Source organism: Aegilops tauschii, chromosome 1 (assembly GCF_002575655.3).
Source record: "Aegilops tauschii subsp. strangulata cultivar AL8/78 chromosome 1, Aet v6.0, whole genome shotgun sequence".
Lineage (NCBI taxonomy): Eukaryota > Viridiplantae > Streptophyta > Magnoliopsida > Poales > Poaceae > Aegilops > Aegilops tauschii.
Window position 1 is genome coordinate 372,716,920 of NC_053035.3, and position 27,048 is coordinate 372,743,967.

General features: G+C 49.2%; 1 protein-coding gene across 1 annotated transcript; it reads left to right on the forward strand.

Annotated features, from left to right (window-relative positions):
• Nucleotides 1-3,269: 3,269 nt before the first annotated feature.
• On the forward strand, nt 3,270-4,992 carry LOC109781940 (Bowman-Birk type proteinase inhibitor B6). The gene is made up of 2 exons (XM_020340531.4): nt 3,270-3,402; nt 3,539-4,992. The coding sequence occupies exons 1-2, from the start codon at nt 3,327-3,329 to the stop codon at nt 3,733-3,735; spliced, it is 273 nt and encodes a 90-aa protein (XP_020196120.1). The 5' UTR covers nt 3,270-3,326; the 3' UTR covers nt 3,736-4,992.
• Nucleotides 4,993-27,048: the final 22,056 nt, after the last annotated feature.

A 27,048-nucleotide genomic window follows, 5' to 3' on the forward strand; every position in this document is an offset into this window, starting at 1 on the left:
CTTCAGATTTTAGCAATGGGGGATGAAAACTCTATACCATAGCCTCACTCCTTTTGGTCTAGCTGGATGCACGGGGCATCACCTTAGTGCTGTCCCCATTGTACATGCCCTTAGTACCTAGTTTGACTTTACATGACCACCGATTATTGTTCTCTTACTTTCATGCATCAATAGATCTTCAATCAAGGATGATGCTTGTACCCCATGTGCACGACCAGTGACTGCGTTTGGGCCACTCAGGTGCGCTCACGTGGAAGTTGTGGGCGGCTATATGAAAAGTACCAGACTTGATGGGGACAGATCTTGCCGACTACCGTTTCTACTTTTTAATCACACATGGTGGGGGGCAAGTTCTGCAGTAATTTGCGTCGGTGTATGCAAAGGATGCAGTGGTAGGTCCGAAAGCTCCCGCGTGAGTGTCTCTTGCTCCCTGGTGAACGATTTTACATTTTTACCGAATAAAGGTCAGCTACGTCTCCGGCTAGGCCTCGCTAGAACTACGCCGAAGACGGAATGTGGCATCGTCGGTGGAGGTGGGAAAGAAGGTAGGCTAGTGTGGGTGGAGGCCTTTTTAGTTTTAACATCATCCATCTTCATGTTGAGACTTGGGTCGGGCTATTTTGCCGCAACCCGAGGCTTGGCACTAGAACATCATTTCGAATTACAAAATGCGATTTTTTCTCTTTCGGAGGTGCTCATAGGGGTAAAGTGTCCGTGCACGTGTGAATTTATAGGGGTGAATGTACGTGCATATGAATGAGTGTATGCGTGTGTACCGTATTAAAGAAAGAGAAGAGAGAAAACAAAGAAGGACTACATGGGGGCTTTACCTTGGTCAAGTGGATGTCCGGGATCCCACATAGCTCCCCCCAAGTTACTTCCGGTTTGCAGGAAAACAGATGTGCAGACCGCTCCGCGGGTCGATAGGTGTCCCATTGAATTACAAAAATTGTCAAAAATGGTCCGGATACCATGATCTAGACATATACTGGAGCTTTGAGGTTCTACTTTGAAGATGCCCTAACATACGCATGTTACTAGTCTAAATTACTCTCTACTATGACTAGCCTAAGTAGTAGTGAAAATACAAAACAGGAACCCGTCCCCCGTGCCGCTCCCGCGAGCGGCCCGGGTGGAACCCTAAATCGCGCTGCCGCCAGTCCCCCCACCCCGCCTCCCCACCCCCTCGCCGCCGCCAAAGGGACGACGCCGGGCAAAGCCCAGGTGTGTCGGCGGCGGCGGGGTTACTCCCCTCCTCTCCAGGCTCCTGGCGGCGCGGGACGCCCAGTTCTGTCGCGGAGGTCCTCTCGCCGGGGTGGTAGTTGCGCGCTGGCGGCGGGCGGGGGTGGCTCTGGCGAGGCGCCGCGTGCGCGTGGTTCTCGTCTGGGCGGAGTGGCGTGGCCTTGCTCCGGGTGACGCGGGGCGAGCCGACGACGTCTGGGGTCGGCGGTGCCCTGCTCCGGGCGGCGTGGCGCGGCCCGGCTGGGCTCGGCGCGACCTCGTCCGGCCTGTGGCACTGTGGTGGCGCTCTTGATCGACGTCGGGTCGGCAGGCCGGTCGGCCTCCCTTGCACGGATCCGTGGCTCTCGGGCCAGATCTGGCGCGTCGGGCGGCTTCCGGTCGGGTGCTGTGGGAGGCGGGTTCATGGCGGGATGCATGACGGCGGTCCCCTGAATCTGCACGAGGGGTGCAGCGGGAGAGTGGATGTGGGTGGTGCACTGAATTCGTCGGAGGCGGCAGCGCATGCGCAGCCATGGAGGCGGCGGCGCTGCGAGGCTCGGCTAGGCAGGGCCCTGGCGAGCAGCGGGCGCCCGACCACCTACGTGTGAGGTGCCGGCGGTGATGCCTCGGTGAAGTTGGCGTCGAAGTGTGGTTGATGGTGTGGGTCAGATCCACCGGTGTGGCAGTCCCTAGGTGCGGGTGAAGGCCACCGCGACGGATCTGGTCCCTGCATTGCTTGGGGGTTGCTGCGGTTCCAAGTGCATTGAAGGTGGTGGCTTGAGGCGGGCTTCCTCGGCAGTGTTCTATGGCTCCGACTGCAAGTGGCTGCGGTGTTGGCGGTGCGAGACAACTTTCGGGGCTGGCCGAATTCTTGGAGGCGTGGATATGTGCAATGCTACGGATGACAATTCTGTTCGGCCTTGGTCGGACCGGCGTCGATGGCACCCATGGGTGTCATTCCCCTTCCTGGAGGCGTCGCCGAATGTAGCGCCATTTTCCACGTTGCCTTGTACCGGCAAGCATCTCCGGGGCGAAAGCCTTGATTCGTAGGATCGGCACGATGGCGGCGTCTTCTGACGTTGTTCCTCTGTTGGGAGCATCGTGCTGGGAGATAAGAGGCCCTATGTTGCGCTCCTCTGGCGTGCATCGCTGCCCGGATCGTTCTTCTCTGGCGCTATGTTCGGTCGTCGCTGGCTCTACCAAGGAAGCTGGAGTTGCTGTTCTTCGGTGATCACCGGTGTCGGTCGAGACGCGGCGAGGCTATCGGTTTGGGTAGGCTCTTGTATGTCGTAGTTGTGTAGTCGTGTGTTGTTGTCTTTGTATGTGTCAGGTGTGGAGTTATGCTACGCTCGTTGTTCACAGCGAGAGGTAGATGTGGTTGTATGACTATATTTCTCTCCTTCTATAAAGCTAAGGTACGCAATTTGCGTACTCTCGAAAAAAAAAATACAAAACAGTACTACTACTAGTATTACCAACATACATAGTTTTTATCTTTTAAAAAATGATGTGTAGATTGAATTTGAACTAGACGTTTAATTACATGATAGATAGATATTGTGTCAATTCACTTTGAAACTTTCAGAATTTGAAAAGGTGTTAGCTTAGACATAAAAATAATAATCTCAAACAGCGTATATTCAGCAACACCCTTAAGTTCTACACGTGTTCACACTTGGTCCATTTATGTCCTATGCTAAGGAGGCTAGAGGTGTTTTATGAGCAGCGTGCAAGATTCATTCGCACCGCATATTCCAAGAGTTCTTCACCAAGTATAGACAAAGATGTTTTCGAAAGATTATAGATAGAGATGCAACAACGAGCTAGGCCTAGATTTGGCCTATAAAAGTCCAATAATTTCCAGTTCGCACATGTCCATTGAACACGTGGAAAAAACTGTGGGTAGTGGTGCGCGCTATGTGTCAAACTGTATTATCCGGCTCACCCACTTTGATGGCGTGCAGGCATAGCAGATTGCCAAGCAAGGTGCTAAATCTACGCCTATAAATAGATGTGCTCTAGCTTTGGCCAACAACAAAAACATAGCATTCCACTCACAACAAAGAGGTAAGTGAGAGCTTTGCTCGAAAACCATAAAATCAACCATGAAGAACACCAAGCTCGTGGCGATCATTGTCCTCCATGCCATCCGGGTCATGGGAATCCTTGTACACGTGAATGGTCGGTTTGTGGTTGTTCATGTTTTTATTCTATTTCTTTACCTAAAAAAGTTTGATTGCCTTTTTGCAATTCCATTGATGTCTTATATATCTTATAAGTGGTTCCTAACATCATACCATGCCATGCATGTGTGCAGCCGACTACTTCCCCAAGTGTTGCGACAAATGCAGGTCGTTCTCGGGGGTCGACGTATGTGACGACGCCCATCCTCAGTGCCCCAAGGGATGCTCCGCATGCCGGGCGATGCAGACGGGCCGTGTCAAGATGTTCCGGTGCGCCGACATGCGCTCCACCATCAACGACACATGCGGCCCGCGCTGCAAGAAGAACTGACCGGTTCAAGCTCGAATCATGATAATCGTTTCTCCAAAAATAAAGCTCAGATGGGATGAGCACTGTCACCGTATTTTGTGCGTACATGTGGCCCCACATTGCACGCCGATAATGCATACATTGTTGTCAGTCGCCGTCGTTTCATCATCGCCATTGTTCTTGGTTTTAGTTTCCTCTTCAAGAGTAGTCAGTTGTTGCTCGCTTATCAGGTGCCCGTTGTATCCTCCGTGAATAAACACCTGTGTTGATTGTGTGTCTCCACTTAAAACGCATTTGTTCGTGTCACGCGATTTTCTTAGGGACCAGTGTTTAATGTATTTCTATTTTTCTGCCTACTTAGAATGCTTATTGTCCTACTATTTATCTCTCCTAGAAGTCAAACTTTGTGGCTGCCAAATTGTTTGTAAAATGCTATAGGTAGCTGTACCCTCGTGGTCACAATGTCTACACATATGTGTGTCCCAATTAATAAATTAATTGGGTCTACATAAGTGTATATATATAAGGAAATACATGAGAAATACAACACAATTTTCCACATGTACCACCCTTAGGCTTTGTTCGGTTAATCCCAACCCTAGGTGGATTGGAGGGGATTTGCAGGGATTTTGGCTTGCAGGGGATTAATTCCTCCCCAATCCCCTTTAAATCCACCTCAACCGAACAAGCCCTTAAGAAGGTAAGACCCCCCCTTCCCATAGCTCTCTCTCCAGTTCCATCTCTATCATACATCCATGACCACCTCCTTAGTGCATAGTAGTGATGCCAAGAAGCTTAATGATGTGTGCCGGCGGTAACAGCCCATTGCGGACCCGAAGATGGGAGGTAGGATGTGGACGTTGGAGATGTGCATACGAATGACACATGCCAAGATGCTCACCAATGGTCTTGCATGCAACTTACACATTTCCTTGGGTAAATATCATCTCTCAACTATATCGTGTGATGTGGTTAATTTTTTTCGAAAAGAGGAATATATTAATATCGCGAAGATAGCAATTACACCAGGCCTCTACACCTACAAGATGTCGCAAAGACATTCAGGATGCAGACAACCAATGAAGAAAATAAAAAGAAAGGAAAAACACAAAGGTCCCGCCACATCGATCATCTCCTCTCAATAGCAGCACTCATACCATCACCAAATACAACACCTGGAAAACATAAAAGATCTCCAAAAGCAACGCCTCCAAGAAGGGAACAGCGCACAAGCGCCGTCGTTGCCCGATCCAATATCTTGGGTTTTCACCCTGGAGAAAAGTCCACGCTCCCAAAATAATTACTTCAGCAAGGCAATTGCCAGGCATAACCAATGAAGGTCAGACCTTGGGTTTTCACCCTAAAAGTCACAACTCGGTACCCGAGGAGTAACACCTAAGATGAAACCCTTCATTGTTGCCGGCCCACTTATCACTGCTACTCCTGAGAGTTATCTAACACTTGGCTGACTCCATCGCCTCCAAGGATCCATCCGTGTAACTGGTCCTCCGATCTCGGCAACCATGACCTTCTCCATCCGTGTAACATGTCGATGGCCAGATCGAGGAGGACCGATCATGCAGGTCGTTGCCATGATGCGAGAAGAGCATGAGGACCACCACCTTTATCATCACGGCAGCAGGCCCGCACGCCGGCCCGATCCAGCCTATCACCGTCAAGTTGGGCACCGGTACCACCACGGTGCCTAGCAGCCAGCGCCATCAGGCACCACCGCGCCAACCTGGAGTCACGTCCGAGAGCTGTTGACCCGCCCAAGCCCATCTGTGCCACGCGAGATCGGTGCCCACATTCCGCAGTAACATGGGCGCCCCCGCCGTGGAGCAACCATGCCACCACTGTTAACATCGGCTCGCGCTCACCACCAGGATCCCACTGCTCCATGCAGCCGGATCATCGCCAGGTCACGAGCCTCCGCCGTTAGATGGGTATGGAGCTGCCACGCGAGGGAGAAAGCCACCGAGTCACCCCACCTGGCTTGCGGGCGCCACGTGCCAGATCCAATCCGATGGCATGGAGATCGGCCGGCGCCCAAAACAGTGGTCTTCCTTCTACCACCATGCCGTGAAACGGGAGGCAGCAGATCCCCCCCCCCCCCCCCCCGCCTTCACCAGCGACGCCAGGCTTAGCCGACAGCGGCCTCGGGGGGCGATGAGGGGAGGGAACAGGGAGGGGGGGGGGGCGGCTGGGCGATTAGGGTTTCGTCCCCGGTCGCCAGGAGGAGGTGACGCGAGGAGCGAGTTACGCCTACCGTGATGTGGTTAATATGGATGCAAGCCATGTTCTTCTTGAAGACATTGGCACTATGTGGATACCATGCACAAGGTGGCATTGAATACGATGATACTGCCATATGAGGGGTGGCAGGGACCCAAAGATGATTGCCAAAGAGCACGAGCGTGGTTGTTGTTAGTGCTTATTTACCAAAATTATTTGATTTTAGTTATTTTGTGATGTATCAGTTACTTTTTTGGGACAATCTTGTGATCTCGTGCTTAATCATGCAAGCATGCAATGTTATTAGTGTTTAATCTAGGAATTTTGCTTTGGTCCATGTGAGGGTAGTTGATCTAAAATTGATAATGACAATCGTTGTGTTTCCCGGGATTGGAGGGTGAAGATGTCAGAGTGAATAATTCTTTGGTTCTTGTTTTATTTGCTATGAATGGATTTGGGTGCTATATATGATGCCTTTAGTGCTTAATCCTGAAAACAAAGATATAAGTTCAAGCAATGTAACGCTGTTACGATCAATACCTGATCATGCAACATCCGTGACTTTGCAACATATATGACTTCGTTGGGACAAGGGGTTAGTAAAAAGATGTTTGTTAAATTTGGATATGATGGGATCTAATTTATACTTTTGTACCTTTTTTTACTAATAAAGGGGGGGGGGGGGGGGGTGTTTCTCCGATTTTTTGGTCTGTCCACCATCAAAACGGAAAAAATTGTTTCAGATATTTTTTCTATCCAAGGTGGTACTAAAAATTTTATGTGTCTGTCCGCTAGAAAACCAAAAAAAAAGTATGTATCACAGCTTCGGGCCACGTCATATGCCACTATACTGGGCCAACTAGTGTGCCGATGGGCCTGCTCCAAGAGATGCGAATGGGCTTCAAGAAGCCGGAAAAAATTGTTGCTCCTGCAGCGGTTTGAACACACGACCGCTCTCCTATTGCTAAGGTTGCAACCAGCAAGGCCATCGTTAGATTGTGATTGAAGCGAGGGTTCGCCTCTAAATTAATAGTCCCACCTCATTGCTATACATCAAGCCCCAACAATCTATATACTTTAGCGAGTAGAAAATTAACAAGCCTCTTCACGAATAAACGAATAGAAGGTGAGGTGTGAGACTGTGTGGGAGAGCCTAAAAATAAACATAATGAAAGCATGAATGAGGCCCGTAAGCGGAGCTGGACATGACCACCGTGAACGAGGAAAAAAGATAAGGTATAACCTGCCTCGATTGAGGACAGCAGCAGCCGGCCATGGCAGCAACGATGGGAACATCTGTGGCAAGCGCGGCACCGAGCTAGCTCAACATAGGCACACCGATTGCAAGTAGCAACGTGCGCGAATCAGAGGAGGTCGCTCCGTAGGAGGAGAGGGAAGGACTGATGGACGCCCACGAGATCTTGGACGCGGTGGCAGAGAGAGTTGAGGCCTTGGCCGCGGCAGAGAGAGTTCAGCCTTGGTTGCGGCCATGGGCAGGTTGTTGGAGACGCGCGAGGGGGGCTCGATTCATCGGATCTGTGAGAGGTGTTGGTTTGTGCTGGTTGTAAACGCTGAAATTTGAGATGGGCTCTAGGCCCATATAGCAATTTCTGAAAAAGTGAGTGGGAAAGGCCCATGTGGGTTTATTGGCACTAAATGGAGTGGGAAGTTTAGTCCCATCTTGGAAGTGGAAGAGGAGTTGGACCTCCTTATAAGGGTTTCTCTTCTACATGCTATTGGAGCTTGAGAAGAGACGAGGCCCTCGCGCACTCCTCCGCCGCCCGCCTCGTCACGACGCGCCTCGGATCGTGGGCTGTCACGGACTCGGACATAGCCGCCACGATCAGATCGCATCTGCTCACGCGCACTGCCCACTGTCGTTCCTTTGCTGCTGCTGCCGCCGGTGGCTCCATCTCCGAAACCCCGTCCCTCCGGTTCCAGGACGAGTAGGTTTTGGGGAAGCGACTACGCGACTGCTTGCAGTTCGTCTACTTCCTCTACGTCCGCGTCGCCCTCATCATCACCATGTCCACCGCCGCCGAGAAAGCTGAAGCCGATAAGAAGGCCGCCGAGGACGCTGCTGCCACCACCGCTGCGGCGGCATCTGCATGGCCTACTGGAGGGTATAACGCGTTTATCCCGCTCCTATTTATTTTCGTATTAGCAGTACTAGCAGTATGTGTAGATTTGTATACTGTTTGCTTAGTACGTGCATGTTTAGATTAGAGTCATTACGTCGTCAATTCAGTCAATGCCATGCTAGTGATTTATCTATGGATTAAATAGTCGAAAAATTGCCTCTTTGCTCAGCAATCCAAAAACCTATTATGTGTAGGAATTTTTTGGCAAGTGGCTTTGCCGGTGCAGTGAAACCGGATAAGTTTACCGGTACATATTTTAAGCGTTGGCGGACTAAGACCACTTTATGGCTCACGGCTATGAACGTGTTCTGGGTCACCGGTGTCTCCACGGGAACGATTGCTCCTGAACAGGAGAAGGCGTTCAAGGAGGCCACCGTTGTGTTTCTCGGAGCAGTTCTTAGCGTGATCGGAGATAAACTGGTCGACGCACATTTACATGTGCATGTCGCCAAGCACTTGTGGGAGGCGCTCGAATCTAAGTTCGGGGCCGCCGATGCTGGGAGCGAGATGTATATTATAGAGCAGTTCCACGATTACAAGATGGTTGAAAACCGTCCTGTATTGGAGCAGACTCATGAGATAATATGCATTGTTAAGGATCTTGAGCTTCTTAAGTGCGAGTTACCGGGCAAGTTTGTCGCGGGCTGCATAATCGCTAAGCTCCCTAATTCCTGGAGGAACTTTGCCACCACTCTGAAACATCAGAGGCGTGAATTCTCTGTGGAGGATTTCATTGGCCATCTCAGTATTGAGCATAATTCAAGGGCAAAGGACTCGCGGAAAAGGGGCCAAAGGGAATTCTGTCGCCAACATGGTGAACCAGAAGAACCTCAACTCCCACAAGCCAAGGGAAAGAACGGTGTCCAACACAATACCGACTTTAAGAAGAAGGTTAAGAAGACCTTCAAGAAGAACAAGAAGGATGAGGGCTGCTTTACTTGTGGTTCGGTTGAACATTGGGCCAACAAGTGCCCAAACAAGTACAAGAAGCCAGGACAGGACTCCAAGTCAGTCAACATGATTGTGGGCAACAATGAGAATGGTGCATCTGGGTACGGTAATTTATTTACTGTTTTTTCAGTGTTTCAGCCCACCGATTGGTGGGTGGACACAGGTGCAGGTGTTCATGTGTGTGCTGACATTTCATTGTTCACTTCTTACCAGTTCACAGGCCACGGGTCCGTATTGATGGGGAATGGCGCGAGTGCCTCTGTTCATGGTGTTGGCACGGTCGATCTGAAGTTTACTTCGGGAAGGATCGTGCAGCTGAAGAACGGGCAGCATGTCCCCGCCATCAAGAAGAACCTCGTTAGTGGCTCCCTTCTATGTACAGAAGGGTTTAAGTTGGTTTTCGAGTCTAATAAATTAGTTGTTACAAAACATGGACTCTTTGTTGGAAAAGGTTATGAGAGCGGAGGGATGTTCCGCCTTTCCCTCACAGATTTTTGTAATAAAGTCGTGAACCATATTCATTTGAATGTTAATGAATCTAAAGTTTGGCATTCACGTCTTTGTCACATTAGTTTCAGTGTTATGACGCGGCTGGCCAAGTTGGATTTAATCCCGAGTTTCACTTTAGCCAAAGGTTCTAAGTGCCTTTCATGTGTGCAAGCTAAGCAACCTCGCAAGCCTCACAAGGCCGCGGAGGAGAGACACTTGGCACCATTAGAACTCATACATTCTGATCTTTAAGAGATGAATGGTGTGTTGACTAAAGGTGGAAAGAAATACTTCATGACATTGATAGATTATTCTACTAGATATTGCTATGTGTATCTGTTAAATACTAAAGATGAGGCTCTACACTACTTTAAAATCTATAAGGCAGAAGCTGAGAATCAACTTGAAAAGAAAATTAAACGAGTCCGGTCAGATCATGGTGGAGAGTACTTCTCGAGTGAGTTTGATTCCTTCTGTGCAGAACACAGCATTATTCATGAGAGGACGCCTCCCTATTCACCCCAGTCAAACGTGGTTGCCGAGCGGAAAAACCGTACTCTAACTGATTTGGTTAACGCCATGTTAGATACATCGGGTTTATCCAAGGCATGGTGGGGGGAGGCTATACTAACGGCATGTCATGTCGTGAATAAACTTTCGACAAAGGATAATGAGATCACTCCCTATGAGAAATGGGAAAAGAGAAGGACAACACTCTCGTACTTGCGTACTTGGGGCTGTTTGGCGAAAGTCAATGTGCCGATCCCCAAAAAGCGTAAGCTTGGACCAAAGACTGTGGACTGCGTTAATTTGGGCTACGCTAAGAACAGCGTTGGCTATAGATTTCTAGTAGTGAAATCTGAGGTACCTGACCAGAAGGTCGGTACAATTATGGAGTCTAAGGATGCTACATTCTTTGAGGATATTTTTCCTATGAGAGATATGCAAAGACCTTCAAGACAGGAATCTGAGGAGACTCCTGAGCCTGCCATTCCTATGTATTATTATGAACAAACACATGATGAAAATCCTGAGGATGATGACGAGGAAACCCTTGGTAGGGGCATGAGACAAAGGACTCCTTTGGTGATGATTTCTTCGTGTACCTCGTGGATGATACTCCCACTTCTATTTCAGAAGCGTATGCCTCTCCAGAAGCTGACTACTGGAAGGATGCGGTCCGTAGCGAGATGGATTCCATCATGGCTAACGAGACATGGGAGATCACTGAGCGTCCCTATGGTTGCGAACCATTGGGATGTAAGTGGGTGTTCAAAAAGAAGCTTGGGCCCGAAGGTACGATTGAAAAGTACAAGGCTAGGCTTGTGGCCAAGGATTATGACTAGAAAGAAGAGGAAGATTTCTTCGATACTTATTCACTTGTGGCTAGACTGACCACCATTCGAGTATTACTCTCGTTGGCGGCCTCGCATGGTCTTCTCGTCCACCAGATGGATGTTAAGACGACCTTTTCTAAATGGAGAGCTAAATGAGGAAATCTACATGCAACAGCCAGATGGCTTTGTGATAGATGGTGAGGAAAGAAAGGTGTGTAGGTTTCTGAAATCTTTATATGGCCTGAAACAAGCACCTAAGCAATGGCATGATAAGTTTAACACAACTTTGACATCTGTTGGCTTTGTTGTTAATGAAGCTGACAAATGTGTATACTATCGCCATGGTGGGGGCGAAGGAGTTATACTGTGCTTGTATGTTGATGACATACTGGTATGCGGAACCAACCTCAAAGTCATTGAAGAGTTTAAGTCGTTTCTATCTCAGAACTTTGAGATGAAAGACCTTGGTGTGGCTGATGTTATATTGAACATCAAGCTACTGAGAGATAATGATGGTGGGATTACACTTCTGCAATCCCACTATGTTGAGAAGGTGTTGAGTCGTTTTGGATATTCGGACTGCACACCATCTCAAACACCGTATGATCCTAGCATGTTGATTCGAAAGTCTCAAGGCATGGCTAAAGATCAATTGAGATACTCTCAAATCATTGGTTCACAGATGTACCTAGCGAGCGCAACGAGGCATGACATCGCGTTTGCTGTGAGCAAACTGAGCCGGTTTGTTTCCAAACCGGGTGATGTACATTGGCATGCTGTTGAGAGAGTTATGCGCTATCTGAAAGGTACTATGAACTATGGACTTCACTATACCGGATACCCATCGGTACTTGAAGGGTATAGTGATGCGAATTGGATCTTTGATGCTGATGAGATGAAGGCCACAACTGGGTATATGTTTACTCTTGGAGGTGGCGCTGTTTCGTGGAAGTCTTTCAAGCAAACGATCTTAACGAGATCGACAATGGAAGTAGAATTGACAGCATTAGACACATCTGGTGTCGAAGCAGGATGGCTTCGAGATCTTTTGATGGACTTGCCATTGGTTGATAAACCGGTTCCGGCTATCCTTATGAAGTGTGACAATCAGACAGTCATCACCAAGGTGAGGAGTTCAAAGGACAACATGATGTCCAACAAACACATAAGAATGAGATTAAAAGCTGTCAGAAAATTAAGAAAATCCGGAGTGATAGCGTTGGAGTATGTCCATACGGCTAAGAATCTGGCAGATCCCTTTACAAAAGGGCTATCACGTGTTGTGATAGATAGTGCATCGAGGGAGACGGGTATGAGACCCACATGAGTTGCCATGGTAGTAACCCAACCTATGTGATCAGATATCCCGTGAATTAGGACCTGGGAAAACAAGCCAGTGGTGAACTGAGGAGAGTAACTATACTAACCCACTCCGTTGGAGATGCAGTACTCTCGATACTGTATGGTAGGATGACTATTGTCTTAATGTGTTCCAAAGCTTATGTAAGCAAGATGCTATCCTACAGAGCGATCTTTGGAGGAACACACCTATATGAGCCCGACTGCTGGTCACAGTCTATGAGATTGGGGTGATCTCTAGTAAGCTCATGAATAGGCCAGGAGTGTGACTTATATGCTCCACCCGAGGGGTCAGCCTTCGGCAGCCTAGTACTAGTAAGACATGTGGTGAAACTTCTTTACGCCAAACTGACAATTCAAGGCATAGTCCATTGTTCAGTTGTGAAGGAGTGTAGCTACTTGCTCTAGGTGAAGCTCAACCTTAACAGGTCTTCACTGAAACACTGGTATATCAAAACAGTAATTGGAACAGAGGACACAATGGGCCCTCGAGATCTGGTGGGGGATTGCTGAAATTTGAGATGGGCTCTAGGCCCATATAGCAATTTCTGAAAAATCCCTAAGTGCCCATGTGGGTTTATTGGCACTAGGTGGAGTGGGAAATTTAGTCCCACCCCGAAAGTGGAAGAGGAGTTGGACCTCCTTATAAGGGTTTCTCTTCTACATGCTATTGGAGCTTGAGAAGAGATGAGGCCCTCGCGCACTCCTCCTCCGCCGCCAGCCTCGCCACGCCATGCCTCGTCACGACGCGCCGCGGGTTGCGGGATTGAGCCGAGACGAGGTCACACCTACGCGCTTATTTTTGCCAGTCACTAACAGAGAGTTCTCTGACAGCTGGGCCACGATCTGAGACGTCGGATCGTGGGCTGTCACGGACTCGGACGTAAGGTCGAGCCCACGTCTCTCCACGCGGCTGCGCCTATATAAGTGTGCGGTGCCTCCTAACCCTAGCCGCCATGATCAGATCGCATCTGCTCACGCGCACTGCCCATCGTCGTTCATTTGCTGCTGCCGCCGCCGGTGACTCCATCCCGTCCGTCGCGTACACGGTCGACGGGAGAGTAGGACTCCAAAACCCCGTCCCTCCGGTTCCTGTACGGGAGAGGGACGAATAGGTTTTTGGGAAGCGACTACGCGACTGCTCACTGTTCGTCTACTTCCTCTACGTCCGCGTTGCCCTCATCATCACCATGTCCACTGACGCCGAATGTGCCGCCGCCGAGAAAGCTGAAGCTGACAAGAAGGCCGCCGAGGACGTTGCTGCCACCACCACCGTCGCGGCGTCTGCGTGGCCTACTGGAGGCTATGACGCGTTTATCCCGCTCCTATTTATTTTCGTTTTAGCAGTACTAGCAGTATGTGTAGATTTGTCTAATGTTTGCTTAGTACGTGCATGTTTAGATCAGAGTCAGTACGTCGTCAATTCAGTCAATGCCATGCTAGTGATTTATCTATGGATTAAATTAGTCGAAAAATTTCCTATTTACTCAGCAATCTAAAAACCTATTATGTGTAGGATTTTTTTGGCAAGTGGCTTTGCCGCTGCACTGAAACCGGATAAATTTACCGGTACGTATTTTTAGCGTTGGTAGACTAAGAGCACTTTATGGCTCACGGCTATGAACGTGTTCTGGGTCACCGGTGTCTCCACGGGAACGATTGCTCCTGAACAGGAGAAGGCGTTCAAGGAGGCCACCGTTGTGTTTCTCGGAGCAGTTCTTAGCGTGATCGTAGATAAACTGGTCGACGCATATTTACATGTGCATGTCGCCAAGGACTTGTGGGAGGCGCTCGAATCTAAGTTCGGGGCCGCCGATGCTGGGAGAGAGATGTATATTATAGAGCAGTTCCACGATTACAAGATGGTTGAAAACTGTCCTGTATTGGAGCAGGCTCATGAGATAATATGCATTGTTAATGAGCTTGAGCTTCAAAAGTGCGAGTTACCGAGCAAGTTTGTCGCGGGCTGCATAATCGCTAAGCTCCCTAATTCCTGGAGGAACTTTGCCACCACTCTGAAACATCAGAGGCATGAATTCTCTATGGAGGATGTCATTGGCCATCTGAGTGTTGAGCAGAATTCAAGGGCAAAGGACTCGCACGGAAAAGGGGCCGAAGGGACTTCTGTCGCCAACATGGTGAACCAAAAGAACTTCAACTCCCACAAGGCCAAGGGAAAGAACGGTGTCCAACACAATACTGACTTTAAGAAGAAGGGTAAGAAGACCTTCAAGAAGAACAAGAAGGATGAGGGCTGCTTTACTTGTGGTTCGGTTGAACATTGGGCCAACAAGTGCCCAAACAAGTACAAGAAGCCAGGACAGGACTCCAAGTCAGTCAACATGATTGTGGGCAACAATGAGAATGGTGCATCTGGGTACGGTAATTTATTTACTGTTTTTTCAGTGTTTCAGCCAACCGATTGGTGGGTGGACACAGGTGCAGGTGTTCATGTGTGTGCTGACATTTCATTGTTCACTTCTTACCAGGTCACAGGCCACGGGTCCGTATCAATGGGGAATGGCGCGGGTGCTTCTGTTCATGGTGTTGGCACGGTCGATCTGAAGTTTACTTCGGGAAGGATCGTGAAGCTGAAGAATGTGCAGCATGTCCCCGCCATCAAGAAGAACCTCGTTAGTGGCTCCCTTCTATGTAGAGAAGGGTTTAAGTTGGTTTTCGAGTCTAATAAATTAGTTGTTACGAAATATGGATTCTTTGTTGGAAAAGGTTATGAGAGCGGAGGGATGTTCCGCCTTTCCCTCGCAGATTTTTGTAATAAAGTCATGAACCATATTCATTCGAATGTTAATGAATCTGAAGTTTGGCATTCACGTCTTTGTCACATCAGTTTTGGTGTTATGACGCGGCTAGCCAAGTTGGATTTAATCCTAAGTTTCACTTTAGCCAAAGGTTCTAAGTGCCTTTCATGTGTGCAAGCTAAGCAACCTCGCAAGCCTCACAAGGCCGCGGAGGAGAGACACTTGGCACCATTAGAACTCATACATTCTGATCTTTGTGAGATGAATGGTGTGTTGACTAAAGGTGGAAAGAAATACTTCATGACATTGATAGATGATTGTACTAGATATTGCTGTGTGTATCTGTTAAATACTAAAGATGAGGCTCTACACTACTTTAAAATCTATAAGGCAAAAGTTGAGAATCAACTTGAAAAGAAAATTAAACGAGTCCGGTCAGATCATGGTGGAGAGTACTTCTCGAGTGAGTTTGATTCCTTCTGTGCGGAACATGACATTATTCATGAGAGGACGCCTCCCTATTCACCCCAGTCAAACAGGGTTGCCGAGCGGAAAAACCGTACTCTAACTAATTTGGTTAACACCATGTTATTAGATACATCGGGTTTATCCAAGGCATGGTGGGGGGAGGCTATATTGACGGCATGTCATGTCCTGAATAAAGTTCCGACAAAGGATAATGAGATCACTCCCTATGAGAAATGGGCAAAGAGAAGGACAACACTCTCGTACTTGCATACTTGGGGCTGTTTGGCGAAAGTCAATGTGCCGATCCCCAAAAAGCGTAAGCTTGGACCAAAGACTGTGGACTGCGTTAATTTGGGCTACGCTAAGAACAGCGTTGGCTATAGATTTCTAGTAGTGAAATCTGAGGTACCTGACCAGAAGGTCGGTACAATTATGGAGTCTAAGGATGCTACATTCTTTGAGGATATTTTTCCTATGAGAGATATGCAAAGACCTTCAAGACAGGAATCTGAGGAGACTCCTGAGCCTGCCATTCCTATGGATTATTATGAACAAACACATGATAAAAATCCCGAGGAGGATGACGAGGAAACCCTTGGTAGTGGCAAGAGACAAAGGACTCCTTTGGTGATGATTTCTTCGTGTACCTCGTGGATGATACTCCCACTTCTATTTCAGAAGCGTATGCCTCTCCAGAAGCTGACTACTGGAAGGATGCGGTCCGTAGTGAGATGGATTCCATCATGGCTAACGGGACATGGGAGATCACTGAGCATCCCTATGGTTGCGAACCATTGGGATGTAGGTGGGTGTTCAAAAAGAAGCTTAGGCCCGATGGTACGATTGAAAAGTACAAGGCTAGGCTTGTGGCCAAGGGTTATGACCAGAAAGAAGAGGAAGATTTCTTCGATACTTATTCACCTGTGGCTAGACTGACCAGCATTCGAGTATTACTCTCGTTGGCGGCCTCGCATGGTCTTCTCGTCCACCAGATGGATGTTAAGACGACTTTTCTAAATGGAGAGATAAATGAGGAAATCTACATGCAACAGCCAGATGGCTTTGTGATAGATGGTCAGGAAAGAAAGGTGTGTAGGTTTTCTTAAATCTTTATATGGCCTGAAACAAGCACCTAAGCAATGGCATGATAAATTTAACACAACTTTGACATCTGTTGGCTTCGTTGTTAATGAAGCTGACAAATGTGTATATTATCGCCATGGTGGGGGCGAAGGAGTTATACTGTGCTTGTATGTTGTTGACTGTCGGTGTTAAAACCGGCGGATCTCGGGTAGGGGGTCCCGAACTGTGCGTCTAGGATCGATGGTAACAGGAGACGGGGGACACGATGTTTACCCAGGTTCGGGCCCTCCCTATGGAAGTAATACCCTACTTCCTGCTTGATTGATCTTGATGAATATGAGTGTTACAAGAGTTGATCTACCACGAGATCGTAATGGCTAAACCCTAGAAGTCTAGCCTATGTGAATATGGTAATGAGTATTCGCCTATCCGTACTATGCTCTCCGCTTTATATAGACACCGGAGAGATCTAGGGTTACATGGAGTCGGTTACATCAAAGGGAATCTTCATAGTCGGTCACCAAGCTTGCCTTCCATGCCAAGTAGAGTCCGGTCCGGACACGGGTATAGTCTTCGGCCTTCATATCTTCACAGCCCATCAGTCCGGCCCATGGCTAACAGGCCGGATGCCCAAGGACCGCTTAGTCCAGGACTCCCTCAGTAGCCCCTGAACCTGGCTTCAATGACGAGGAGTCCGGCGCGCAGATTTGTCTTCGGCATTGCAAGGCGGGCTCCCTCCTTCCGAACTCTGGAATAGTCTTCGGATGTAGTAAGTATATCCGGACCCGTGTATGTAATTGCAGAGAATACAATATTCCGCAAGTCCGACCTGCTGACAACTATTTATGACATTGTATTACGCCTTCCCGGTTATTATTTCCAACCGTTGGCTAGCCCTTCGCCCCACGTCTCGGGACGCGGTTTTACTGGCACGTCTTATCAAAGCAGGGATCGCGTCCCTTATACACGGGATGTTCAATAATGCAGGCGTGGGTAACCCAACCGGCCCCTGGGTACAACTCTTTGAGGATAGCTAAGTTTCGAGACCCAGGAGGAGACGCTCAATATTCTGGGTCTTTATATAGGGACCCAGACATGTCTTTTTCTTTTGTGCTTGCTTCTTCCTCAACCCCAGCCACCTCGAGTTCTAGCCCTCGGGTTCCAATCACCACCAGCCCCAATCATGTCCAGGTCTAGCCGTCCAGGCTGGTGGGTGGCTTCTTCTGTCACGGAGGAGGATATCGCAAAGCTCCGCATGGCGAGGTATCTGACCCCAGAAATCCTTCATCGGCTTCCCGCAAAGGGGCAGGTTATTCCCGCCCCCAAATCTGGCAGGAGGGTAGTATTCGTGTCCCACTTCCTCCACGGGTTAGGGTTCGTGCTTAACCCCTTCGTCCGGGGGCTCATGTTCTACTATGGGCTAGAATTTCACGATCTGGCCCCGGAATCTGTTCTTCTCATCTTGACATTTATCGTCACGTGTGAGGCCTTCCTCCGGACTCCTCCGCACTTTGGTTTGTGGCTCAAGACCTTTGACGTGAGGCCGCAGGTGATAGAGGAGGAGCAGGCAGAGTGCGGCAGCGTCGTAATAGGCAAGGTTGCCAGCGCGGTTTGGTTTGAAGGATCTTTCGCCGAGTCCTCCAACCTATGGCATCAGGGGTGGTTTTATATCAACGAGCCGCGTGCTCCAGGTGGGCAGCTATACCTGCGTTCCGACCCGGCCCTCCAGTCCAGCCTGCTTCATGGATCAATAAGGGATTGGACTGGGGATCCGTCAATGAAGTGCAGACTCTGCAAAGTCGCATCCGAAGCCTTACCGAGAAGGGCATCGATCTTGTGAACGTCGTCCAAGTAATGCTAGTCGGGCGAACCCTACCATGTCAGCGGCGGTCTCTCTGTATGTGGGAGTTTAATCCAGAAGGGCGGCGGACTCTTCCGCACTTCTTCAGAACCACGCACGAAGGAATGTGGAAATTATATTTCGGGGAGCGAGAGCAATGGCCGGACACCACCGAAGATGTTGGCCTCGAATGCAATCATCCGGACACTTCGGTAAGTATCCAATCTCCGCATACCCTCTATTCGAGTATCTCTTGACAATATATTGAGCAATCCGTCCCCACACAGGACTGGATAAAGAAAGCGGTGTTGATCTGGTGTCCGGCGCCCCTTCCCGAAGACTCTGCGAACACCCTTCTAACGAGGATGCTGACTCCGACACCGTACCAGGTGTCCGCGGAGGAGGGCGAGAACGGGAAGGCCGGAGGTGGCCTCCGCCCCAAGGATAAATTAGACGTTCTGCTTGGGGAAATCGAAACCCTCTTGTCCGAGGGCAAAGGTGCAGAGGAAGCCCTCCATAGAAAGAATAGGGCCGCTTCTGAAGATCAGGAGGAGAAACCTTCCAAGAAAGGGAAAACGCCATCGTCGGGCGGCTTGGGACGGGCCAGCGATGTTGATGTAGAGCTTTGTGATGAGGACAAACCTCTGGCCAAACCGTAAGTGCAGCAGGGTATTTTAGTCATACCTCATTCCTTTCTTATTACCGAAGTAATCCTCCGACATATGTACGTCCTCGCAGGTTAACGCCTGGTGTTTCTCAATCGTCTTCCTCCTCGGGAGACCTTCTTCCAGAGATGATGGAGAGTGACACGCCTTCTCCAGCCTCCTCGCCCAACAGGGCGGATGATTTTGAGGTATCGTCCTGGGGGGCTCCTCCCGATCGACAAGTAGTGCAGGAAACGAAGAAGGCGTTACCCGAAGGTGGTGCCTCTATCACTCAGGGTTCGGGAATCAAGCATGACGCCCCGAACTATCCGGTTTACAGTCGGAGATGATTCTGGAGGCGAGTGGGCGGATTCCTTGAAAGGAATGCCGTACTCCGGCGGCGGTTTCCGGAGACCCAGGAGCGCTGGAAACGCTGACGGACATGCTGCGACAAGCGTCCGTTTCGGAGGAACACTGTGCCTTGATGGCTATGGTGATCGAAAAGTTTGTATCCGCGAAGAGCGGGTTGAACAAGGCCTTCACGAGCCTTCTGAGGGGTTTTGAGGTTTGTGATGTAATTTTCCCAATGGAATTTTATTGACAGAATGTACCTCTTGTATATGTAGTAGCCCCTTTGACTCGGATTGCCTTCCAAAGGAGGCGATCGGAGGATCGAAAGATATGCTCAGGTACTAACCTTGATTTAACATGGACTACAGGCTGCCTCCCCTCCTGCGGCTACCCGAAATACGTAAGTGGTCGAACTGCAGCGAAAGCTAGATATTGCGGAGGATGACATTGCATTGATCAACAGGTGTCTTGACGACTCGCAAGGTATATATTTCGAGCATCCCTTACACCCATGTGCTTGTATTTTAAGCCTGACTCTAAAAAGAGCTTTATATGAAATGTGCATGAATGCAGATGGTGCTGCTGCCATGGAGGCCCTTCGGGCGGAGCTAGCCCGGGCCAAGAAGCAGGCCCGGTTTAGTAATGCAGCTGCCGAAAAGGCATCGGCTGAGTTGAAAGCCGAACATGCTGCATGGCGCCAGAATAAGGAGAAGATATCCACCATGGCGCACGAATTAGAGAATGCGGCTAGCCGCTGTAAACTTCTTGAGAAAGAAAATGAAGCCAAAACGGCTGAACTTGACAAGGCCGTACGAGAGGCGAGAGAAGCGCGGTCTGAATCCAGAGCGGCCCGTGAGGAGATCCGGCAAGCTGGGGATATTGCGGCTGGCAAGCCCTTTTTCTGTAGACTAAGTTCGGCGATCCAAACTATGCTCAGCTTAACCACGTATGGAGTTCGCCGGACAAATTTTTAGACTTATCGAAGAGTTCTTCCGATGCGGCGCGGTTTTACCACGCACAAGAGGGGTGTGCAATGGAGAAGCTTTTCTGGTCACAATTCGGCGCATCAAAGTGCCCTCTGCTGCTGAATGAACAGATGTCCCAGTGGGCCGAGCTGCGTAGGATATCCGGCGTTGCCATGAAGAACGTCATAGTCCGGTTGTGACCGACTGAGCCTGTTCCGAGTAGTTATTTCGGCCTGGTGCAGCGGCTTGTTGACGCGGTGCCACATATCGACGCTGTGAAGCGGTCGGCGTGCATTGAGGGTGCACAGATGGCCTTTGCCCGAGTCAAAATGTTCTGGGTAAAGATGAAGGCCATCGATGTTGCGGCGAGGAGTCCACCCAAGCGCATGGACCGTTGTGAGCCGGAGCACTATTTTGAAGACGTCCTAGAGGCCGCCCGCTTGATAGAGGGTCAGTGCTTGAAAGACGTAATGTTCGAGTGATGTGTATAAGGGTTGTAACAGACAACTTTATAGTTAATCTATTTTTATATTTTGCTCAAAATCTTGAATTCCTCCTGTGCGGCCGTTTTAGTATAATCTGAAAGTTTTCCAGTCATCGGCTTCAGCCCTCTCGTACGAAGTACGGGGGTGTTCAGAAAAGCATTTAATCACTCTTTATCCAACGTCTTGGTCCATGAAGGAGGTGATAATGCGGCGAACCAGGCAATCGGACTATAGGGCGTTAACACTTTCACTTAGCCATAGGAGTTTTATCGTGGGGCTACGACATAGCCCCTGGTATGTATACGGCGTATTGTAATATGGTGCCTTACATGTTTTGATCTAAAAAAGATCCTTCATGTGACACGGAGAATCGCTAAAGATTCGAATAAGTCGTCAAGTGGTTGACCAGCTCTCGCCGCATCATGACAGTCAGTTTTCGGCTTTCTCTACTGAGGTGCTCATCCGGTTTAGGCCAGGGCACAATCACAGTAGTTCTCCCTTTACTACCCTAGCCGATAGAGCAGAACATAGGGTAGCAAGCACAGGAGCCGGGCAACCCAACTATTGACCAAAGACAATGATTCGGAGCTGATGCATATAAGGCCAAACTTGCGACGCCGAAGTACGCTATAGAGCTGTTCGGACTTTTACTGGCGACTCATTTGTTCCCATACCGGGCCCCTGGCAAGTTATGCCGAGGTGCGTCTTGTAGGGCAGCCGTTACGGCCGGACTCATTGTAGAAAGAGCATGGAAGATTAGTTCGGATGAAGTTTACTGGGAGCGGAGCAATATGCCAATGATAAATATATATAAAACCAAAGACTGCAACCCGGCTATTTGACATGCTCGGGGTCGGGAATAGAGGAAAAAGGCATAGTACAGGCTCAAAAATAAAGAGTGCGGTCTACAAAAACTTATTTTGGACCTCCTGCCGCACGTCTACGCCGCCCGTCCTCAGGGAGGGGGAATCCTTAACGGAAGTAGCCCCTTAGGTGAGTGTACGGATCCGAACTCCGATAGAGCCCGATGTAGATGCTGTCCTGATGGTCACCTATTTTTAAGAGATAATAAAGAAAATATGGAAAATAGATAAAAGATGCTATGGGAATGCTTGCAGGGTTGTCCATTGTGCTTCCGCCGATGCCCATGGTATCTTGAGTGCGTAGTGATGTACGCGTGGTGTAAATCTTGCCAGTATAGTAGGTGGGTGGTGGAAGCCGAACTGCTATTTCTGTTCTGGGAGTGGTTGAACTTCAGAGGGAAACTGTTTCTGGCCCCTGGTGTTCGGCTGGCGAGCCGCTCCATCGTCTTTATCGCCTAGTGGCCTCCTCCCCTTGTGCTCGGCGTTAAGCTTGCCTACCTGCTTGAAGACCCAACCGTTTCTGTTGGTATGATTAGCTGGCTTATCAGGGTGCCCGTGAATCTGACAAGGTCGGTCCAATATCATGTCAAGGGTGGATGGTCCATCCTGGTTTGCCATTAATGGTTTCTTCCGTTGACCGGGTTTCAGATTGTGAAATCCGGCGTTGACCGCTGCGTCGCATAATCTTTCATTATTGTTGCGACTGTTGTGTTCAGTTCGTCGTGGCTTGCCGTTGCCGTCTCGTATTTCGGAAGTGCCCGGGTCGCTGACGTTGTTGCTTTTACGAGCGAGCCAGTTGTCTTCTCCCGCACAAAAGCGAGTCATTAGAGCGGTAAGGGCTGTCATGGATTTAGGTCCTTCCTGGCCGAGGTGACGTGCTAGCCATTCATCCCGGACGCTATGTTTGAAGGCCGCAAGGGCTTCCGCGTCCGAACAGTCGACAATTTGGTTCTTTTTGAGTAAGAACCTAGTCCAGAGCTCTCTGGCTGACTCGCCGGCTGCTGGACAATATGACTCAAGTCATCGGCATCTGGTTGCCGGACATATGTTCCTTGGAAGTTGTCTCGAAAGGCGTCTTCCAAATCTTCCCAGTTGCGGATAGAATTTTATGGCAAACTGTTTAGCCAGTACCGAGCTGGCCCTTTGAATGGCATGAAGGTCATCTCCGCGAGCCATGTGAATATGGAGGAGGTAATCCTCAATCCATACTGCGGGATCTGTTGTTCCGTCGTATGATTCGATGTTAATGGGTTTAAACCCGCCTGGGAATTCATGCTCCATTACCTCGTTAGTGAAGCAGAGAGGGTGTGCAGCTCCTCTATGTTGGGCCACACTGTGAAGCACCTCCGGCGGACTCCGCTTACGGCTTTCGGACCGGGCATGGTCGGGTTTGTTGTGTCCGAATAGGTCTTGTTGGATGTCGCGAGTGTTCCCCTGAGCTGTTTTGTTCTTGCGTTGACGGCCGGATGGGATAGTGTGGTGCTCTGCTTGGGTTGTCATTTTATCTGGACCTAACTGTGGTCAGCCCACCGTAATATTCGATGGCGGTGCGGGCTCCAACGCCTTGCCATCGTATTGATGGAGCCACCTACACTGGGGGTGGCTTTTGTCTGGGCCGCTAAGGCCGTATTCTTCGGCGGCCAGGACCTCGGTCCATCTATCATTGAGCAAATCTTGGCTCGCTTGGAGCTGCAGCTGCTTCTTCCTTAGGCTCCTTGCAGTGGCTATGTGCCGGCGTTTAAAGCGCTCCTGCTCGCGAGGTTCCTCAGGCACGATAAAATCCTCGTTGCCGAGGCTCTCCTCTTCCTCGGAGAGTGGGAGGTAATTACTATCCTCCGAGTCTCCGTATGTTGCCTGTTCATCAAGGCTGTCTTGCCCGCTTTCCTGGTCCTCTTGTTCGGATCCTGCCTCAACAGGGTCTTCGATGTCCGTAGTGTTATCATCTCCGGCGCTAGCATTGTTTTCTCTTGAGTGACATGACTGGGAGCGGCGCTGGGGGCGTCGGTATTCGGGCTGTGTACCAGGATTTTTATCCTTAACTGGATCCTCCTTGTCATCGTCAAGATCGTCATTGGGTGTGTCTACCAAACACACGTCATACCAGGAGGTGTCCCTTCATCGTTGTCCGTACCGTCGATGTCTTTGGAGTGGGGGTCAAGCGTGTTGGTTGGGTCTTCGACAGTGGCTATGAAGTGGATGGCGGGTGGGAAGCAAAATTCTCCATCATCTGTCATAAGTTCGAACTGAACATAGTTCGGCGATGAGTCATCTGCCAGGGATAGGTTTTTTAGTGAGTTTAGTAGGTCGCCCATGGGCGAGTGTTGGAAGACATCTGCGGCACTGAACTGGAAGATCGATAACCGATCGAGTTCGGTATTCACGGGCTCGCAGGGTTCGGAACTCGACACCGGAGATGAGTCCAGGGTTCTGTTGATGCAGATATCGTATGAAGCGGAATCTGCGTGCGGCTCCAATGCCGCAGAATCGGTGGCCCCCGTGATGGGGTTGAGCTTCCCATCTTCGGATGACTTGATCTGCTCCAGATCTAAGGCTAGAGTTGCTACAGGAGCTATCTCCTGGATGCGGCCCGATGACAGGTTTAAGCCATGTTCATCGGGGCGACGGGGAGCGGTTGTCGCGGTCTCGAATCCGTCGAAGATCAAGTCTCCACGGATGTCCGCAACGTAGTTCAAGCTTCCGAATCTGACCTGATGGCCAGGGGCGTAGCTATCGATCTGCTCCAGATGGCCGAGTGAGTTGGCCTGCAGTGCGAAGCTGCGGAATACGAAGATCTAACTAGGGAGGAAGGTTTCTCCTTGGACCACGTCATTAATGACGATCGAAGGGGCATCGAGCCCTTTGCCGACGGCACAGTGGAACTCTCAATGAAAGCACCAATGTCGGTGTCAAAACCGGCGGATCTCGGGTAGGGGGTCCCGAACTGTGCATCTAGGATCGATGGTAATAGGAGGCGGGGGACACGATGTTTACCCAGGTTCGGGCCCTCCCTATGGAGGTAATACCCTACTTCCTGCTTGATTGATCTTGATGAATATGAGTGTTACAAGAGTTGATCTACCACGAGATCGTAATGGCTAAACCCTAGATTTCTAGCCTATGTGAATATGGTAATGATTATTCGCCTATCCGGACTATGCTCTCCGGTTTATATAGACATCGGAGAGATCTAGGGTTACATGGAGTCGGTTACATCAAAGGGAATCTTCATAGTCGGTCACCAAGCTTGCCTTCCACGCCAAGTAGAGTCCAGTCCGGACACGGGTATAGTCTTCGTCTTTCATATCTTCTGTGGGGACCCCGACACATAAGTCGTGATCACCGAATGCACGTGCACAGTGATCCCAGAGATCAATGCTCACTGAACACACAGAAGCTGAAATACAAGAGTCTTACATCCATACATGCCGTCTTACACAAATTATGACCATTATGGTCAAGTCTTACATAGATAAAGCCACAAGGGCTGAGTACCAAATAAACTTAAGCAACGGAAATCTTCGTCGATAAGTAGAACCCATGCCATCTGCCTTAACCCTATAGTCATTCTGACTAGGAAACGTCCTAGTTCGCATGTTCGTCTCCAAGGAAATCTTCTTCGAACTCCTGTTCTTCCATGCCTGGCCAATTAAATAACCAGTGGCAAGCCAATGAGTACTTTGAATGTACTCGCAAGCAACCCATGTTTTGGCTCAAGATACAACAGTGCATGACATAGGTAAGTTTTTGCAGAAAGCTAATTTTGTTGTGCTCTGACATGTTCAATAACTGGTAAATCAAGCATCGTGTGAATTCAAGTAACCATAGGGTCTGGTTACAGATATTAACATAAATGGAGTGGGCACCAACCCAACTCAATCATGTCAAGTCATTTGACTTGACCCAAGTAGTTCTTTCCACTTATCCAAACACACTCATCAGGTTTCGTAAACATGTGGACGTAGCCCAAGAGCGTTTACCCAACTGTCCTTGACTGTGGACACGGATATTCAAATAGTTTTACACTCTGCAGAGGTTGCACACTTTACCCACAAGATCCGGGGAACTTCCGTGTCATCCACGACCCGCGGTACCTCAAGTACCCGGGGTAAGCACCCGATCACTATCTTTCCCTAGACGACACTAACATGGAGTCCACTCGATTGGTAGTAACCCCCGTGCCCAACATTTCACATCTTAAATTGTGGAGCCTCGCTCCCATATTTATCACATACCACTGGCACGGGGTACCAACGGTGTGTCCGGTGCCCCATAAAAATGTTCTTGGCCGCCCTACCTGGCACGACCCCGTCCCGAGAGAGCGCAAAAACAACTCTCCTGTCACTAGTAATGCGGGCTCCAAGCTAGTATCGGCCTAGGTAATCAATAATGCCCTTTCCCATATAAGGGTAGAGTGGTTGCACATGTAAGGTTGGAATAACGGTCGCAACTTAAAACAATCCGTTTTTTTGAAACCACACTCACATATCCTTCTCCGGTACACCACTTCTTTGTCAAGTGGTTACCTAGCTCAACATCTCCCTCGGGCATTAGTGGCACCCGACGGGGTTTTCAAAAAGTCTTTGGGAGCATACTTGCCTCCATCACCATGCATATACCCGTCCCATTTGCGTAGCATCTACTTTAGCATCCTATCTACTCCCACCCACATAACCCTCGTAGGAAGGTAGGGTCATGCACAATGCAAGTATCAACAAGGAAGCAACAAAGGCAACCCACCGAAGTGGTTACCATCTCATCATGATTCCGATGCAACAATAGTAAAGTGCTATATGACATGCATAAAAAGGGTTTCATGGACATGGTCAAAGGGTTGCTTGCCTTGCTTGGCTTGGTCTTCAAAGTCTTCAGGCCCTTCTCCTTCTTCTTCTCCAACTACTTCGTCAAACACGGGATCTAATCGTCGCAAGAGAACAACGGAAAAATAAGACAATAATAAAAACTGAAAAGTCGAAGTGCTCAGAAAAATGTCAACTTATTTTTGTAAAATACTAGGAGGAAAACTAAGAAGGGGAAAATTCTTAGTTTTGGATTTGGAGTTAGGGGGAGAGAGTAGTGGATTTTCAAACAGATATTTTATTGTTGAAATTTGAATTTAAATTTGAACAGTGCAGAAAAGTGTAATGGATGTGTATGAAAGTTACATCAGTAAATAGGTGGGATTATTCTAAGATTTTAGGAGTTGGAATTATTGCATTTGGATAAATATTTTATCCTGTGGAATTTTTGGAAAAGTGACAGAAAAAGAATAAAGCAAGAGGGCACTATGCCACTGGGCCAGAAAGTCCACGGTGCAGCAGGCCCGGAGGGGATCTAGCCCAGGCGAGCCGGCGCGCGCGCGCGCCA